The sequence below is a fragment of the Diabrotica undecimpunctata genome, chromosome 3 (assembly GCF_040954645.1).
Source record: "Diabrotica undecimpunctata isolate CICGRU chromosome 3, icDiaUnde3, whole genome shotgun sequence".
Lineage (NCBI taxonomy): Eukaryota > Metazoa > Arthropoda > Insecta > Coleoptera > Chrysomelidae > Diabrotica > Diabrotica undecimpunctata.
In genome coordinates this window covers 87,459,170-87,480,577 of record NC_092805.1, presented here as the reverse complement: position 1 = coordinate 87,480,577, position 21,408 = coordinate 87,459,170, and the positions used below count along the sequence as shown (strand labels likewise).

Here is a 21,408-nt window from a genome sequence, read left to right as displayed (position 1 = left end):
GATTTCCATGTTTCTAAAATCGTTGATGGCTCCGAGATAAGATTTCCATCGCCATCTTTTATGCTGTTGGGTGACTTATTGGATTTCCTCTTGTTTGTCATTGATTTTATTTTTTTGTGCATATTGTAACTGTCGTATTTTCGTTCGTATTGTTCTATTTCCCTGCATTCGTTGGAGAACCATTTTTCTTTGGCTTCTCGAATTTTCGTTCTTATGATTTTGTGGATCTGCTGGTATTTTTCTTCATTTTTATTCTTGAATTTGCGTCTTTCATCCATCATATCCATTATCTCATCGGACATCCATTCTTTCTTCTCATTAATAATAACCAAATTACCGAGAATGAGTAAATTTATTGATATGTGGCAACACCGATCTGGAACCGATATCTCTCTTCGCGAGAAGTTCCAAGTTATTTCAAACATTCTCGACCATCTGCATCTTCTCAGTTCTGACCAGTCTTAATCGAGTCAGTCCTTCTGTACCTACTAAATTTATTGTGAATGTGTATGTTGTAGTTTTCGTGTTAATTTGAGGTCACGGTATTAAAATATACCAAGCAATAAATTTAAATTTATACAAAACCACGAATAAATTTTTAACTGGGCGTAAGCGGGCATTCGATACTAGTGAAGCATCAACAAGTGCACAGGCAAGAGTGGTTCCAAAATAAAATCAAGAAAATATTGTCAAGAATACTTAAATTTTGGGTTTACCTTTACTGAAGTAAATAAAGAAGAACGGCATCTATGTATCCTCTGCCCAAAAATTTTAGCAGCCGAGAGCATGAAACCTAATGAATTGGAGACATTTGAGAAACGCTTCATAGTGAGTACATTAACAAACTCAGACAATTCTGTGAGTTAAAATCACATGAAAGGAAGGATCATTTAAACAAATCTTTGACTGTGAATGAAAAAGCTTTACCTGTGTCTTATAAAGTCTCATATCAAATAGCCAGATATAAAAAGCCTTACACTATTAGTGAAGAGCTTATTTTGCCAGCCGCAATTGAAATTGTCGAAACTATGTTTGGAGATAATTTTGCCAAAAAAATTGGAGTCTATACCTCTATCAAATGATACTGTTGCCCGTCGAATCGGTGATATAGCTGAAGATGTACATGATTAGCTATTCGGGAAGTTGAGCGACAAGCTGTTTTTAATTCAGCTTGATCAGGCAACATATAGCAATAAAGATGATCATTTTATTGTCTACGTTCGATTTTGTGATGGCATACCAGTAGTAGAACTGCTTTTCTGCAAACCATTACAACTGAAAGCAACATTGCTCGCATTATTTGCTATCTTAAAAGATTATATAAACGAATCAAAAATAGAGTGAAAGAATTGCGTCGGAATATGCACGGATGGTGCTCGTGCAATGTCCGGAAAATTTAAGAGTCTACAAGCGTTTGTGAAACAAAAGTCTCCAAAATGTATATATGGACACACTGTATAATCTACAGAGAAGCTCTGGCTTCCAAAGAAATGTCTCCTGGCCTGAATATTGTGCTAACCACGGTTGTAACAGTAGTTAATTACATAAAAAGGAGACATTTGAAAACTAGAATCGTTTCTGCACTGTGTAATTCTCAAAAATATTTAATAATTTTAAGAACCAAACAATTTTTATATTAAAAAAAAAGTATTAATTGCTGAGCTATTAGCGGAGGGACATACGTAACAGAATATAGAGTTTACGCAACAAAAAATATAAAGTTCACAGTTTGGTTGCCTTGAGAAAAATCAACAATTTATTTAAATCAGATGTTAAAATAGTTTTAAGATTGTCACTAAGCGAATTTGTAATTCAATAGTTGCTGGTATAATGGGCACTGTAGGACGACGTATTTGTTTAGCTGACAGTAAATATTTATAATTAAAGCATATTGGTATAGCTTCTTCTTTCTTGAAGGTATGCCCATGTGTAAATGTACTCGTAGTATGTCCTATTCCGAGACGGTTAATGATGACTTGGTCTTTCCTGTTATTTTGCATAACGAGTTTAGTTCCTACTTGTTCTAATCATTCCTTTAATTTACTGATATTGTTACTTCACGTGTCTTTCAACTGATTTACATGTCTTCTGACGTTTGGTTTGTGATCATTCCAGGATAATTTGTTCACTGAGAAAGCGCTTTTATTAGTTGATGTAACTTATACCAGGGAATCATTTATTGCCACATGTGAAGGCAACCCTATAAACGACACGCTTTTATCTTGTGATTATGGGTTAGATAGTTCTTATTAAATCGTAAGAAGTAAATTTAAAGTAAAAGTATTTTAAAAGTTAAATGACCACACGACGGTGGTCTATTAGGACAAAATGATCTGTATTTCAAAATTAAAAGCATATAAAAAATCCGTAAACTAATTTTCGAAAGCAAATTCAGATTTTTGCTTTAATCTAAGCCTTCTAAGAATTGCAAGGCAAAACAGACGTTGATAAAGATGTTAATAGAGACATGGGGAATCTAAAAATTGCATTCCACGATATGTCTCCTCTGTTTTGCCTTGCAATTCTTAGAAGGCACAGATTAAAGCAAAAATCTGAATTTGGTTTCGAAAATTAGTTTACGGATTTTAATATCAGATGTCGCTATTTGCGTCTATACGAAGCCATGTTAGAGTTGCTTCCTAAGACAGAAAATATTTATTTTCACTTTCAGAGCGACTGTGAATAGCCGTTCTGAAGAGCCCTTTTAGGGCGAAATACGTATGAGCGGATACACAGACACACTGTACGTGAAATCAAATCTTAACTGTGTTTTTTCTTTTAAAAGCATATACTTGTGTAAGATATTTAGATAAGTACATTTTTTTTGGGTGTCTGACTGAAAAAAACCAATATATATATATATATATATATATATATATATATATATATAATTATTTTTTATCTAGGAAATAGCATTTTGAGCATAAACCCCGTTCTGATAGATTACCGACGTGCATCGGAGTGTTCATCCTAAACAACTCAACGGAAGTGGCTCAGGTGGCCGAAGATCGATTTTAACACGTAAATTTGTTTTTTAATGCCGCCTTGGAATGGAGATTTTCTTCGATAAAATAATTTTTATTTTCTAAAAAGAATGCTGTGTAAAATGGCAGCACAAGTGTTTTAAAAGAAAAAATAAGACGAGGACTCTTTTTATAGACCGTGGCTTGTCATTGGTTTATTTTCTTTTGCTTTGCTAGATTGTGCAAAATTGGGTAACTAATTTTATGCAGGATGCGAAAATTACGCATCAACAACTAAATTATGTGCAAATAGCATAATTATATGCCGATTGGAACACTGCTGTAGCGCCAATGTATGGTCGGCATCACCAGTATTGGCGCAAATCCCTTTGATGGTACACAAAAACCGACAGTCACAACACAACAAATTTAGATGAGAGATATATGCACTTATGCAGCTGCGGCCGTTTGTGATTCTAGATACCCAGATATCATTTTTTGGATGGATTATGGATCCAATAGCATTAAAATAATCGCGATTATGATTCCTTCTACAGTGGAGCGTATGATTTCCTGATCTTTTTAAAGATGTTTGAAGGTATTAACTGGTTGGGAGTATGGTAAATATGATGTACTACGTAAAAACAGTGAGATTCCACCAGAATACTCTTCACTCATCTTCCCATATACTATTCACATAGTTTGGGGCAAATTAGCGGAGCCGGCTCTGGATACTTCATGTTTTCGTGCAAAAAGTATATATATATATATATATATATATATATATATATATATATATATATATATATATACATATTTGTTCATAATTTTATTGTAGTGTTATTTGCTGTTATTAATAAAATAAATGTACTCACAGATTCTACTATTAAATGCACTAATACTTTTAATTTTAAGTTGTAGAAATGTTAAACTTGTTAATTTGTTTTGATTATTACTAATAACTAATTAGTCAGGACCGATTTACAACGTGGGGTGTGTAGAGATGCGTTCTCTCACTATTTCTGTTTAATTTATAAGACGACCTCGTCAGAATCTTGCATATAAAAATAGTCAATCATGATAAGGAAGCTCTGGATGGTCAAGTATGTGACGTAAGTAAACATGGAACTGATCAATAATAAATAAGTATGCAGATGACACAGTAATTTTATGGAATAAAATGTTGAACTGTGTCAGCGAAGTATGAAAAAAAGGGGTTGAATATAAATGTGAATAAGACCAAATAATGAGTAAATAAATCCCGAAATAAAAATGAAATCCCTTTTGCTGCAATAATATCAATCTGAAGCTACGACAGATGATAAAATGTTACATGTGGTCAACGTTCTTGGCTAACACTGAAAGTAGTAAGTATAAATCGTCTAGAGGTTCTAGAGATGTGGATTCACAGAAGAATTCTAGACTTTTACTCGTAGAAGATTCTACGGATAATACGGGTGGAAAAACTACCAAACAAAAAACTCCTACAATATGCTAACACTATTCGGGAACTCGTAACAGCCATAAAATGACGAAAAATTTCCTATCTAGGTCACATTCTTCGATTTAAGCAGTATTGTATCTTACCACTATTAATAAAGGACTAGATAAAAAGACGAAGTGGAATTATTAGAAAACAAGCATCATGGCTGAATAATACTCGCAACTGAACAGATATCCTTAGTGTTGACCAACTCGTTGAAGTTGCGCAGGATCGATAAAAAGCGGAGCTGCGGTCCGCTGTTGATACCTGCGAAAAATAAATACTAGCGGTATTCGAATGGGTAAGGCAAAAGACGATATTTTGGTTATGCCCAAAAAACCGCGGAAGACTAATCAATACTTAGTCTAGGTTAGAGGTGGCCGGTGGATCACTACGCCATACGGACAAGGAACGGAAGCGATCGATCAATACTTGATCGCAGACGAGAAATGGAAAGGACGGTTAGCCTTTGATCAATACGCAGACCCGGGGTCGGAGTCCTTATCAGATCAGTACTTCGGATCGAACTCAGGTCTTGGTTTACGGCGTCCTATATTTTTGGCGGTGTTCCATCTCCTGCGCACAGCGATAGTAGTGGTGGGCCGCAGGTAGGGGTGCAAGCAGAGAGAAAGACAGTCTGCAGCAAGCACTATTAGCTCATAATGGGGGCATGCCATCGTTATATTTAATAACACTATATGGATAAACCGACATATTAACAGTAAGATGGTATCGACAATTTATAAAGACAGTATAAGATTAATAAATCTGTATGCATCAGAAACAAGACCCGACACAGTCACCACACATAGGCTACTGGAAACGGCGGAGATAAGAGAAGAATTACAGGAAATACGCTGAGAGATCGAATAATAAGTGAAGAAATAAAAAGGATATATGTGTGGTCGGCGGACAAAAGCAGACAAGTCAATTTTTGAGAAAATTGTGTTATTTATTAAAATAACTTAAAAAAAAATTATCTACCGCTGGAATAAAACAGACAAGTCAAATGTTATACCTGTGGTTCCATATCAGATGGTGATCTTTTCCATACTCACAATTTTATCCATTTTAGAGATAAACTTAACCAATCAAGTCCTTTTATCTGGTTTAGATCGGCGTATACCTAACCAAAAGTTTGACTTAACTGATTAGGTACAGTTATCAGTGAAATTGCTGGCTAGCGAAAAAACTGAGGGAGTCATGAAACAGGATATTATGTGAATGATTTATTTAATTTGTAATTTGGGTATTGATTGCATTGCGTTTCTCACGTTGCTTATCTCTTTCAATGTTTTCGTTAATCGTACACCGTGTGAAATGTGTAAGTATGCACATCTCATCAAAATCTTTTATCAAAGCAAAATACATACATAAAATCAATAGCTATTCTGAGTTTGAAAGTGGGTGATTTAAAAATGAAGCCAGGCAGAGGTAAACTATGTGTAGAACTTTCAACAAAAACGCTTTTAGATAAAGGTGAGTGATATTTTTTATTTTAATAAATGTAGATAATGCTTTGTATTGTAAATTAAATACTATTTGAATCATTCTTTAGAGTAAGAAAAATATTTTGCAATATGAATAATGTCATATTATTACATATGTATTACTGTATTAGTAATAACGGTATTATGTTCTACTAAACCACTGCATACCTAATAGTTGCTCATACATACATAATAGTGAAATAGGTAAGAATATTTTTTTAAATTATTTAAAGTTTTTGTTTTATTTCAGCTGGTCCATCACGTGTCCAACAAGGAGCACCTAAAAATGTTATCCTCAATCCTGAATACCCACTTGAATCGAAGTCCACTGTACGAAAGTCACTATTCACGAAAGCACACTTCGAAAAAGTACTTAACATGTCACCTAACTTTACAAAAAATGTACGAATTGTTCAAACAGTCCACAACTGCCCCCAAATCTATCAAAATTTATTCACAGGAATTTAAAAAGCTCAACCTTGGATTTAAAAAGCCAAAACTTGATACATGTTTTACCTGCGACAAATTTATTATGCAATTAAAAATTTGTACAGACGACCAGAAGGAAAAACTCTCTTCAGACCACAAATCCCACCAAATGGAAGCTGATAAAGCATATGATGAAAAAAGGAAAGATACAGAAACTGCCAAAACTGTTCCACATTTAAGGACATACACTTTCGATCTACAACAGTGTTTACCAACTCCAGATTTAAAGTCATCGGTTGCATTTTATAAGAGACAGTTGTGGACGTTTAATTTGACGGTTCATGATAACAGTACAGGAAAAGCTGTTTGTTACATGTGGTATGAATCTGTTGCAGGCAGAGGAGCAAATCAGATAGCATCTTGTCTGTACAAACACCTGCAAACGATTGTACCACCTGAGACAGAACATGTAATTTATTATTCAGACACATGTGGGGGACAAAACCGTAATTCTCATGTATCAGCCATGTTTACGTGGGTTCTGCATAGATCCTCATCTAATATTAAGCTAATAGATCATAAGTTCATGGTACCAGGCCACAGTCACTTGGAAGTAGATACTGATCATAGTATAATTGAGAAAAAAAAGAAGAAAACTGAAATTCAAATATTTCACCCTCATGATTGGATGCAACTTGTACGTTCAAGCAGCTCTAAATTCACTGTTATGGAAATGTCACAAACAGACTTCTTTGATTTCTCATCTTTACTTAAAGGTTGCATGGTAATAAGGAATAAAGACACTGATGGTTGTCAGTTCCGATGGCTGGACAAAAGATGGCTTCGATATACGAAAGACTTGGCAATCGTTCAATTCAAAGACAGCCTTAATAGAGAAGACCCATTTAAGATTATTGATTTCAACAGAAGAGGGGGCCAACTACCGTCGGAAGTTGCAATTATAACAAATCAACCAGTCCCTATTTCTAGAGAGAAAAAAGCAGACATTATCTCGCTACTACCTCTAATTCCTACCTTATTTCACAGTTTTTATCAAGGCTTGCATACTAATGCTACAACTTAAAATACGCACCCTGATATTGTAAGTAGTGATGATGAAGAAATAAATTAAATTCAAAGTTGATGCTTTTGTTCTTTTAATATTGTATTTTTAATGTTTATTTCGTAACAGGTAATATTTATGTTCTTTTTTTATTTTAAAATTAGCACTTTATTTGTACCTTATAAGATAAGTCAATAAAGAGAGACGTGCCTAACTGGACAAGTCAATCAAAATCCAAAATATTTAACATTTTTGTTATTTTTAATTTGTACTGTAATACATGTATGTTATATACATCATTTTAACCAATAAAAGCTACATTTATTTATGCGTTTAATTTTAAAACAGTTTTTTTCGCTTCCTGAAAAAACTCAAATTTTGACTTGTCTGCTTTTGTCCGCCGACCACACATATAACGTAGAACCTATAAACGAATGGATATTAAACAGAAAAAAATGGAATAATCACATAAGTAGAAGAGACCAAAATGATAAAAATAACAATAAATAAATCACCAAATGATAGAAGTATTAGACAACTGCGTAAAAGATGGAGTGACAATCTTCTATAGAGGTATCAATTCGGTAATGAACAAGCAGCATGGTTAAAGAGGGGAAGAAGAATAAAAATATTTTTAAAACGGCGACATTACATCAGTACTTTTTACCAAGTACTTATACGGATATGCATCAGAATTATATAATTGCTTTTTATTTGTCACTTTTTGACGTTCGTTTTTTCTCTACTACTAGTCACAATACAATTTAAAACTATTTTCTTACCAAAATTGTATATGGCCGTACAGCTTGTAGTAAGTTTCTTTTGTAACCTTCTAACTTCGATTGTTTTTGTATTCTTTGTTGATTTTAGAATACTACTTACTTGCTGAGGAAACAAATTTGCAACTGGTAGTATCCCACTATCAAAACCAATAGAAACGGCAGCGGCTAGTTGCTACAAAATAGACAATATATAAAAGTTAAAATTTTGAAATCAAACCAATTTTTTAAAAATAACCTCCGAAATCCATCAACACGCATCGATTTTGATGAAATTTTGCAATTAACCTCTATTTACTCTTAACTTCAAAATATACTCTATGCCGAAGTGTGATTTTACCTAGGGGTAGAATCCGCCCTTAGTGTGAGATTGGAACCTTGATATTGAAAATAACAATAAGAATCAATAAAAAACTTTTCGAAACATTTTATCGAAAAAATTGTTTATAGTCTAAGATCCGAATCTAGATCGACCTTCACTCATTTGTTTACCGAATAAAACATTTTTTATCACATTTCATACATAGACAAATACGTCCTGCACGTATTGCCTATCAAAATATCTTCATAGCTATCCTTAATAAAAAAAATCACTCCTAATCACTACACGTTGAACACGTGTTACGGGTTTTTGACAGGAACACTCAAACTCTGCCCGACAAAGGTGGGTCCTCAATCATAGTATGAGAACAAAAATATTAGCGTAATTATAGTTTATTCGTCTTCCGGGTTTGGACCGTGTCATTTGTGAGTGACCCAAAAGTGGGTTCATCTCGACGTTTCGCTACAATTGTATGTAGCTTCTTCAGGAGAACAAAAAAAGGAAAAGAAAAACAAAAGACAGGAAGATGGGTAGTTAGCAACGGTAACTCAGTTACTCAACGCAACCAGAGGCGAATACTAACTACCAAGATGGGCATTTGGTCACAGTAACTCAACTACTCAACGCAGCCAGAGGTGAAAACCAAATGCCAGGACAGGGATTCACGTCCAACAGCTCAGAACACTAACGCGTCGAGAGGCGGGGAGTGAATCCGCGGGGAGTGAATTTGGTATACATTTAAATCAGTAACTTATATAAATTAAACATTTTAATTTAATAAATTACACATTTTAAACAACATATTATCATTATAACCCCACTTTATATTCGTAATTATTCATAAACGTTACTTCAGAGTATGTATATCTGGTTGCCTAGTCACATGGCTCACTTAAATATATCTACAACATCATAATTACTAAAAAAATACTTTTTATATGCTAATTTCTTAAAAATGCCCTCACATAAATATATTTTTATTAAATTCTCTAGTATATAACTTCTTAAAATAACCAAATACTTGTTATATCTAAAATTATCTAGTATATAACTTATAAATTATTTTCTTTAAACACCAATCATATCAATACCCCAAAATAATATTTAAAATAAATAATTTACTTATTATTTTTTTAAATATTAATTTTCTTATCTACATACCTTAGTAAATTAATAATTCAATTTTTTTTTATTTAAAATGTGTTCTATTAGATACATCCCTGTTCACTGTCTATGTCAAACTATCATGTCAAATGGAAGTTTTTGTGTTTATATTTTTGTGTTTACTACATTTTACCATGGATGTTAGGATACAAATCTAGGAATTATTTCCATTCAAAAAGGCTTTCATCCATATAAATTGGTAAGTTTTACACTTTATTATATTAGAAAGACATTTATAAAATCAATTTTGTATCTAACCCCAAATTATGATTTTTAGGGTACAAAATAATTTCCATATGTACAAGACTACAAGTATGACGTCAAATTGATTCACAATAATGAAATCTACCATTTATTTAACAAATCAAGTCTATTGAATAAAATGGATATATCAGTAACAGTTGTTATTATTAATGTTAAAAGTATAGAAAACATTATTCATTCTCTTCATAATACTTAAAAATGTCGTTGATATGGAACATGCCTCGTAGTCTGTTCTCTGCATCTATTAACACATAACTATTTAGTCCATTCTGATTTTCAATTCTGTATGGACCTTCAAACATTGGTTGTAATTTCTTACAACGATTTTCTTTAACATTACTTTTTCTAAGTAAACGAATTAACACTTTATCTCCCTTTTGAAATGTGATTGGTTTTTTTATTTTTCGATTTTGTCTTCTGATATATTTTTCAGCTTTCCTCCTAATTCGGTTATTCACTTTCTGCATTACTTGTTCTAACATATCCTGATTATATTCACTAATCCATTTTCTGTTTCCTATATGGCCAAACATTAAATATTCTGGTACTTCCTCTGTATTTAAATTATGTGTATTATTTAAAAAATATTCTACTTGTGGTATATGTTGCTGCCACGTTTCATGTTGATCTTGGCACACTATTCTTAAATATTTTATAACTTCTTTAATATATCTTTCTGCAGGATTTGCCTGAGGATGTCTGATACTTGTAAAATGAATGTTCATTCCCTTTTTCTCACAAAATGCTCGAAATTTTTGGTTGTTAAAATATGTAGCATTATCTATTATGCAATTTCTAAATGGTCCTATTTCTTCGAAAAATTGATTAATATATAATTTCAATGTTTTAACATTTGTTCTTGAGCAGGGATATAGTTTAATAAATTTTGTATATACATCAACTATCACTAGTATATGCTTTTTTTCTGTTGGACTTGGAACTAAATTTGAAATAAAATCCATGGACACTGTATTTAGTTTTTCATATACAACATTAGATCTATATGTGTTCTGGTTTTGAAATTCTTTTCTTTGTTTATTTGACATATTTGGCATTGGGTAGTAATTTCTTTTGCTATACTTATGTCATTCTTTGCAAAATAATTGTTCCTAAATAGCATCCATAGCTTTCTTGAACCAATATGCATGTAATTATTATGTAAATTTTTCAATATTTTCCTTGCTAAAGTTCCAGTTATTACATATACTTCTATGCCATTTATTATTTTATAATAAATTCCATCTTTCTTAAGGACTTTTTGTTTTTCACTCAAATTGATCTGATCTCTTATAATTTCTTCTTTAGAATATAATCCTGTACTTTCTACTAATTGATTTAATCCAATTTTTATTGTTCGCTGCCCTTTTTGTGATATATTTTCTAACCTTGATAAAGCATCTGCCACTATATTGGATTTTCCCTCAATATTAGACTCCACCGATGTATTCTACTGTTTCCATATTTGTTATTTAATATAGATGTTAAAGCTTGGTGATCTGTTTCTATTGTAAATTCATTACCCAACAAATAAAATCTTAATTTTGTGACACAATGTATAATACTTGCTAGTTCTAATTCTGAAACTGAGTAACCCTTTTCATGTGGCTTTGTAATTCTTGAAATGAATTGTATTGGGTATTCGAACCCATCATGTATTTGTAATAATACCCCTGATAATCTCTCTATGGATGCATCTGTTCTTAATATGAATGGCTGTGTGTAGTCAGGATAATATATTTTTAAATTTGACAGAAAAATGTTTTTAATTTCTTGGAATGCTAGTTCTCTTCTCTGATCCCATCTCCATTTTACACCTTTTCTCAGTAGTTCAAGTAATGGAATTTCTTTTATACTTAGATCTGGTATCATCCTTTTATAATAATTAATTATTCTAATAAATCCTCTTAAAGTTCTTAAATTGTGTGGTGTTTTATATTCCTGAATGACTTGTGCCCGTTCTGGATCCATTTCGATTCCCTGAGTGTTAAGTTTATAACCTAGATATATTACTTCTTTTTGAAAAAATGTACATTTTTCTTGATTTATTCTTAGTCCAACTTTGTCTAATCTATTTATTATAATTTTTAGGTGTTTCTCATTCTCTTCAGCCGTTTTAGAAAAAATTAAGATATCATCAATGTAGTGAATTACAAAATGTTCATATTGATCCAAAATATCATGAAGACATCTACATAGAGCACTGCAAGATGATTGAAGTCCAAATAGTACTACTTTGAATTGATATACTACTCCATCTATCTGAAATCCTGTATACTGTCTACTTTTTCTTTCTAGAGGTATTAACCAAAAACTATGCTGTAAATCAATTTTAGTGAAAAATGACATTCCTGTAATTCTTCCTAGTATTTCATCTATACTCATTGGTGCTTCAAATTGCTTTTCAGTGATCTTGTTAATATTCCTTGCATCCAAACATAACCTGATTTCACCTGATCTTTTACGTACTACTACTATTGGGTTTATGAAACGTGTATCTGCCTTCTCAATGATTCCATCTTCTAACATATTATTAATCGTTCTGTTTACTTCTTCTCTGTATTTATATGGTATTGGGTATGATTTTGTTTTAAAATCTTTTTCTTCTTTAACTTTTATACTATGGATATAATTTTGTGCAATTCTATTTTCTTTATTGACAAGTCCCTTGTGTTGCTGCAATATGGAAACGACTATTGATTTATATTCTTCAGGGCAATTAACTTTTATCACATCTTCTTCTTTACAAATAAAATTATTCTTCATTATGTACTCATTATTCCTTGCTTCCAATTTTACGCACTCCACCTCGTAGGCATCCATCTGCTTAAAATTTCCATTCCTTAAATATTCACTACAATAATTATTCTTTACATTCTTTTGGGACATTTCCCTATCATCAAAATACATTTCTTCTTCATAAACATCATTATTTTCTTTTAATAATATCCTATCAACTCTTATTCCTTCTTCCACCTCATCTTTCTGCATAAATTTAATTATTTGCCCTTCCAAAGTTACCATTTTTTCTTCAAAATCTATCTTTACTTTCTTCTTTTCCAATTCATCATTTCCCATTAATATATCAACACATAAATCCTTGACAATAAATCCTTGCATATTAATTTCTTTATTAAGAATATTCATTTTAAAATTGGCTAGTTTATCAATTTCACCCAACTTCTTATTATTTGCACCAACAATTTTAATTTTTGGAATCTTTATTATATCTGATAGTTTTAATGTATTAAAAATAAAATTCTCCGAGACTAAAGTACTTTCTGAACCAGTATCTATCATAATTTTAATCATTTTATTGTTGGCAACGCATTTATATAAATTAAATTAATAGATTCAATAATTTTATCTTCATCTAGAGAAATAAATTCAGAAGGTTTTTCATAATAGCAATGGCCTAACTTGTAATTCAGAAAGTTTACTGAACAAAATTTTGATTATTAGAATTGTCAGATTGTATCTGACCACTTGGATCTGATGTCCTATGTCTTTCCCTACTATGACTTCTACTCACATTTTCCTGCCTTGTACTACTTCGTTCCCTGTCTTCGCAGCTTCTATTCCTTCGAACACAATTTACCTGTCTGTTATAGTTAGGTCGCTCTGTATTTCTTCTATTGTTAAAATCTTGTCTATTATTATTAGTACTGTTATTAAAATGTTGTCTATTATAATTAGTATTATTATTAAAATTTTGTCTATTATAACTAGTATTGTTATTAAAGTTCTGTCTATTTTGATTACTGTTATTATTATTAAAATTTTGTAAACTATCACCATACCTAGTATTATTGTTATATGATTGTCTATATTGTTGATTATCATTTTTATTATATTGAAAGTTATTATTGTTTATTTTGTTGTTGTTATTATTACTTGTCATATTACCTCTTTGTATTCTTTGAATAAAATTAATAAAACTCTCTATTGTTTGAATATTTTGTACAGTTACTGTTTGCACAACATCAGCATCAAAATGTCTAGATACATTTAAGTCCGTTTCATCCTCTCTAAGCGGTGGTTCTAAATATTTTGCAACTGTTATCAGTTTCAATGCATAATCTACCATATTTGATTTTAAATTTTGATTATACTTTCCAAAATATAGAATTTCTCTAAACTTAGCTTGCTCTAGTTCACCCCAATAATAATTTAAAAATTTATTTTCAAATGTTTGAAAATTATCTAAATCATTTTCAATACTAGCAAACCAAGTTGCTGCATTGTCATTTAATGTCATTCTAATATAATCTTTAATATCATTAATATTATTCACAAATCTTAATTTATGTTTTAAACTATTTATGTATACTCTAGGATGCAAATTTTTTATATTACCAGAGAATTTAAGCCCAGTCTCATTTGTTAAATTTAAGTAAGGTCTCCCTATGTCTCTCATTTGTGAAATATCATCTATTCTCTGTTCCACATTTCTTATTTGATTACTATTTATTTGGATATTTTGTTGTATATCCTCTAATTTTTCTTCTGCGTTTCTCCTGTCTTCGTTAATTTTTACTTCTAAGTTACATTTCTGCAACTCTATTTTCTGTTCTATATCTATCTTATTATCTTGAATAATCCTCTTTACTTCTGTCCTCTCATTGTCTATCCTTTTCTTGTAGTCATTCCGTATACTTTTTATTTCATTTGCTACTTTTTTTTCTGCAGCTTCAAGTTTTTTATCCATTTGTTTTTCCATTTGTTTTACAATTTTATTATTATTATCTTCTATTTTCTTTTCTAATTTTCTATGATTCTCTTCCAATTTCTGTTCCATTTTTTTCATGTCTTCTTTGACTTCTTTTGAAATCTGTTCCATTTTTTGTTCTATTTTTCTCATGTCTTCTTTGATTTCTTTTGAATTCTCTTCCATTGTCTTGTTCATCTGCATCATTAATGACATCAAAGCTGCCATATTGACATTTTCCTCTCTTTCTGGATTCATTTCTGCAGTATCTTGTGGAACTTGAACTAAACTCTCCTCTTGTATAGGTTGTGTTTCTACTTCCACATCTTCTTCATTCTTTTTGCTTCTTGTACCTTTCTTTCCTTGAGACATTTTGAGACTTTACTTGTTCAAATATAATTAAAAATAAAATCTATAATTTTTTCTTTCTACTGATAATTAATTTAATTATATGAGAGCACTTATCTTCCCAAACTAATTCTTTTAAATAGAATGCCCCACGTTGGGCGCCAAATTGTTATGATGTATTGTTTGTTTGAATGATGAGCAATGAGTATTTTTAATAATATAATATATAGGGTTTTTATCGCGGTTCTCAAAGAATTAGTTTGTAAGTACTTTTTTAAATTATCTTTATTAGATCTACTATGAAACATACATATATATCTAAACTAGCTAATGTAAATTTAAAATAAACTATGTTTAAATTGAAATTCTTATGAAACTAATTAAATTCTATAGACAATGTAAAATTTAAACAAAATATCTTCAAAATTGAAATTGTTATGACACTAACTAAATTATATTAACAAAATTTTGTACCTTTCTGTCACTGAATGCCTAAATGAACTGTTTTCCACTATATAGATTATAATCACCACTCAAATGTCTTCTTCTCAGCTTCGGTTATCCCTGTTTTTGTGAAATTACTTTTTCCAATTATCAGCTTCCACCAATTTAAGATATTTTCTTCACAGCATTTATAAACCACCAAGCAAACCAGCAACAGCATTTATTTTTATTCTTCTTTTCAATATATCAATATCCAATCACCAAAATATCATTTAATTTTAATATTCAATTAATACTTCTTCCATTATCATCATTTATACATAACATAATTTTTAATCTTCAATATTATTTTCTTTATACTGTTTCTTAATATTGATTTAACTCACTATATTGAACAATTGTGACTGATTGACTGCCTCTAACTAATTTTCATACTAAAAAAACTCATAACTAACTGAATCGACTTTCTTACTAAACTTTCTGACTGCTTGACTTAAACTTTCTGACTGCTTTGAATCCAAATCACCGGGTATTTATATCTTTTTGGATGTTCCAGAACCATCTGGTAAGAAATCATGTTTCATTTGTTCTATTAAATACATGTCTGAATTTTCTGGAACAAACCATTTCGCAAACAAAGCCATCTCCGGCGATCTAGAGAATTCCTTACTTATCTATCGAGAATTTTGTTGGCATTTAGGCTTTTCAGATCAGAGTATACATTTAAATCAGTAACTTATATAAATTAAACATTTTAATTTAATAAATTACACATTTTAAACAACATATTATCATTATAACCCCACTTTATATTCGTAATTATTCATAAACGTTACTTCAGAGTATGTATATCTGGTTGCCTAGTCACATGGCTCACTTAAATATATCTACAACATCATAATTACTAAAAAAATACTTTTTATATGCTAATTTCTTAAAAATGCCCTCACATAAATATATTTTTATTAAATTCTCTAGTATATAACTTATAAATTATTTTCTTTAAACACCAATCATATCAATATATATATATATATATATATATAATATAATATTAAATATATATACAAAAGGAACATTTTTATTCTCGAGAGGGGAAGAGAGAGAAAATATATCTTCTGTCTCTCTCTTACTCATTATCTTACATATGTAATGGTTTCACAGATTCACTCTAATGCAAATTTCCAACGCCGACCGTGCGTATAGAAGTATAACTTCAAAATATTTTGTGCAGCAAAGCAGCTACTGAAAATGTTGCTACTTTCTTTCTTAACATTAAATAGGAAGCTTATAATATTATATTATATTATATTTTATTTCGGAATACAGCTCAATACCTGGCAGATTCGAAAAACTAATATCACGGAACAAAATCTTAAATTTAGCTTCAGAGTGCATCAACAAAGTTTTGATGAACAAAGACAAAAACAAGCAGGTATTATTAAGGTTGGAACGGGGAATTTTTGGAAGATTACTACTTATTAGTATTAAGAAGAAAATAAATATTGAGTATTTTTTAACTTTTCCGCTGGCACCAATGCCTCCTGCTCTCTTTTCGTGTGCTGGTACAATGTATAAAACAGAGAAGTCAACGTTAACAAAATCGTTAAAATCACAAATTTAAATAGGTCAACCAGTGTTTAAGATGGGGCAGGATGATTGTGCTTAGGATCAAGAATAGCTTCATCTCCAGGATCTTTTGCTTCTTAGATAGCTCGTGGACTGTATATTTATTTCTTCTATAAATTTAGTTGAAGGTAACTGCAGGCTCAATCCTCTAATTGGCTTACCTTCAAGAGCTGCTAAGTATTGTTTGTTTAATAAAACTCACCGCATCCCAAAGACCATATATTGACACTACCGGACTACAAAATCAGTTCAAAATTAGTTACTAGTACATGATTTATTTAAAAGTCTCTTTCTCAACGTTCCGCTGCTAAATTTATGTCTTTCTTTTTGAGGTCATCCTACACGCGTTGATATATATTGTTAATATCTAAACACTCTCGTGTCTTATAGTAGGCCAAACGTGGACAAATATTATATTATAACAAATTAATATACCGCTAAAGACACGAGACCCTTTACAAATATCTGGTTAATATTTTGATATAAAACAACCAACGTATATTGATGTTGAGATTATTGATGGTGTTTATTATTTGCATTCATCCTCAAGGCTTCAGATTTTCAAAAAACATGCAGAGTCTATACTTATTAAACTTTTAACAAATGCAGCAGATATATTTAGTTTTTGACCAGTATTTAATAACATCAATAAAATATTCTGAACGCCAAAACTGTCAATAGTTTGATGTTGCCTGTAATATTTCTGGACCTCAACAAACTAGGCTAACAGACTTCTTAAAAAGTTTAAAGAATTATAGATTCAAAGAGATATTGGTTCAATTCTCATCAACTTACTGGGAAAATGACAATTTGGTACAAATAATTAAAAACAAAAAAATATTTTTAAATGTTAAAAATAACTGTTACTCCTATCAAATGCAGCAAGATCGAGTCATAAAACTGAAGTTGAATAAAATTGTCAACACGAAGAGGCAGACACCAGGATGGTTTTCCACACTTCCAAAATTACACCAGGATCAAAGATATTAATCAAATCAATATATTTTTCTATCCATTCTTGGGGTTATTTTTAATATAAAGGTTCCAAAATTCCAAAACTACACTGCTCAACAATTGATAAGGATCATAAGTATTATTTCAAATATTTTAAAAGTTTCTTGAAATCGTAGTATTATATATTGGTTATAGTTAGAAAATATATATTTGAAATATAAATAATCAAAAGCAAAAATAAAATATTTTAAAAAGAAAAACAATTAACATAAAATTGTGTTCTACAAAATCCAAAATAACGAGATAATTGGCCTCTAATATTTTGGTGGTACTCCTCGTGAACAAATTAAACTTCTTATTCTATTACGCATACTCTCAATTAATGCATTCAAAAAATTTTGATCTTCAGTTCTCCATACATGCTTCACAGCCTCACTTAACTGTTGAAGCGTATTTACAGGAGTTTGTAACACATTTAGTTGTCGTGTTATAGCGGCTCAGACATTTTTTATGCAGTTAATATCTGGTAACTGGGCTGGCCACTCCATTCTGTCCAAATACCACTCCAAATACCAACTCCAAACGCAAATAGAGCCTTCCCAAAAGCAGTTATAGGTACCCTTTAATGTTCATTATAACTCTCTCTTTTTTCCCTCCAAACTAAAATACGATCATCGGAATTTTTTATACGAAATCTAGACTTATCTGTAAATAAACCGTTTCCCCATTCGTTGATTATCCAGTTGCGGTGTTATTCAGCACATAGTTTGCTCAATCCGCGATGTTACCGGGTTAGTACTGGATGACATGAACGTCTTCTTGCTCTTAAGTCAGTCATATGCAACCTTCTTCTAGGTTTGGTTTAAAACTATTCTTCCAGTGGCGTTACGCAATGTTCTGTTGATGTGAGAAGCAGTATATGTTGGGTTTCCTTCTAGCAATAATTCGCATATATCAGTCATCAACAGGGTTGGTACTCCGTTGTCGCCCTCCACCATGAACATATGAGACTATACCATTTGTGACATAACGTAATGTGTGATGTGTAACATAATCCAAGCTGTATATATAACACTTCGTGAAAACCCCAAATGTTGAGCCACTTCACATTGCGTTACCCCTTCGGTGGTCCACCTCACAATCTGTTGCATTTGGTCAATATTTAAACGTCTTCGAGCCATTGTTTATAACTAATTAATAAATATACTCCACAATTTAAAACAACTGAATCCAAACTGTCAAGATCACAGCAGAACAACCCTCCTAGAAGAATCCTTATGTCACAACCTGTGGGAAGTAGAAGTAGGGGTAGGCCAAAACTCAGATGGAGGGATGGTGTTGATGAGGATGGTAAACAAGTAGGCGCAGCAAACTAGCAACAGTTGGCAATGGATAGAACTGACTGGCGTAATAGACTTGGGAAGGTCGAGGCTCTTTTATAGGACCGTAGCACCAATGATGATGATGATGAATCCAAACTGTTAATATCAAATGAAAATATACGACACTAATATTCAACTTTTGTTGACGATAGTAAAACAACCCGGATGGCCACAATAACAAAAATTTAGTTTATTTCTTTTACAATTGATAACAAAGTCGAGATATTAATATTATTTTAATTGTACCTATTACATTTTTACAAACTACTATTACAAACTATTTCTGGCGTAAAATATTACTTTAATCCTTATCAATTGTTAACAGTGTTGCACTGTATTTATTCCAACAATTAAAGAGTTTTTATATTTTACTTTTAATTTTTGTATGAGTACATAGTTAATACAAGTTTATTTTTGACTTACCGACTCTGTTCCATAGAAAATTTTGTATTTTTCATGGCTAGCTTCTAAAATAGACTCGGCTTCACTCAGATCATTTGAAACATATTCTATACCGCAAAACGTAGGAATAACAAGTCCGTATGTGTTTAAAAAGTCTACCATATTTACTAAAAAATAGTATTATACATTATTAAATCAGTGAAGATGAAGAAGAGTCTTGGTGGCGCAGTGGTACTGAGCGTAAAAACTCACGAATCATGGGTTGGAATTTTTATTAAAATAAAAATCTCTCCTTTGTAAATACTGAAATTGCCTACTTGCTAACAAGGGTTTTACTCAACACAAACACTATAAATTAACCTTATATTATACATACACACATACATACACATATACACACATATATATATATATATATATATATATATATATATATATATATATATATATATATATATATATATATATACAGTATACTCCCTCTATAACGAACACGGTTATTACGAGATTTCGCGTATAACGAGGTACATCAGATGTCCCGTCAAATTTGTATTCAACTATAACCCTCTATAGCGATGCAAATATGGTTATAACGAGAGAAAATAAGATCAAAAAACGTGTATTTTACGTTTTTGGCCCGGCGGTAGCTATAAATAAATACCCTTTTAAATGCCGCCCGCAATAAATTCTTCGGAAATTTACAATTTATGATTCACAAGTTTCATTGTAGGGGGTTGACCATTCACACTTAATAATAAGAAGGTCCTAATAGACAACATGTGGAAAGTGCTTTGAATGTTGTAAGAAACTACCCAAAGACAAAACGCAAATGAAAAAGCATACAACTATTTCACATCTTTAGAAAATATAAGAGATAGAATACTGGACAATTTAACGCAGTCAAAAATGACAGACATCTTCCAATTGCAGAAGCAATAGTTTATGTTATCCTTGAAAATACGCTTTATACAGATTTACAGAATACATATTTTTTGTTTTAACTTATATCATTGACAATAAAAGTAAACAACTCTTTTTTGTTTTAATGTATTTCATTGACAATAAAAGTAAACAACTTTTTTTCAAACGCCATTCAAACAATATTTAGCATCTTATATTGCTCCGAATAGCTTCACCATAGGAAGTTAATGTTTTAGAAAACTACATATTCATATGTATGCACAGTATTATTGTTATTTGATATAACGAGACCGGCTTATAACGAGGTAATTAGTCTGTCATTTCAGTTCTTGTTATAGAGGGAGTCTACTGTATATATATATATATATATATATATATATATATATATATATATATATATATATATATATATACACTCGCGATCATAAAATCCTGGTCACCTTGAAAATCACCGATATTTCATTTTTAACGAGCTTTATCGTAAATAATAATAACACAAATACAAACTAATGCATGTTTCTGAGAATTGTTGTCGGCTTAGCGGTTTCCTTTGCAACAAAGAATTTCAATAGTGCCGATTTCGCGTAAAAGTAAAAGTAAAAGAAAACATCAAAATTTTAAAAACCGAGTCGAACAAAAAGAATAGGGTAATATACGAATCAATAG

The 21,408-nt window shown here is 31.1% G+C and overlaps 1 protein-coding gene across 1 annotated transcript in view; it reads right to left on the bottom strand.

The window, feature by feature from the left end:
- LOC140437011 (N-acetylneuraminate lyase-like) overlaps window positions 1-21,408 on the bottom strand; it is a 59,763-nt gene that overhangs the window by 4,127 nt on the left and 34,228 nt on the right. Inside the window, exons 8-9 of the mRNA XM_072526227.1 lie at window positions 19,843-19,988; window positions 8,211-8,382 (exon numbers count right to left, since the gene is read on the bottom strand). Coding sequence (XP_072382328.1) covers window positions 8,211-8,382; window positions 19,843-19,988 — 318 coding nt within the window. The remainder of the gene's footprint in view (window positions 1-8,210; window positions 8,383-19,842; window positions 19,989-21,408) is intronic.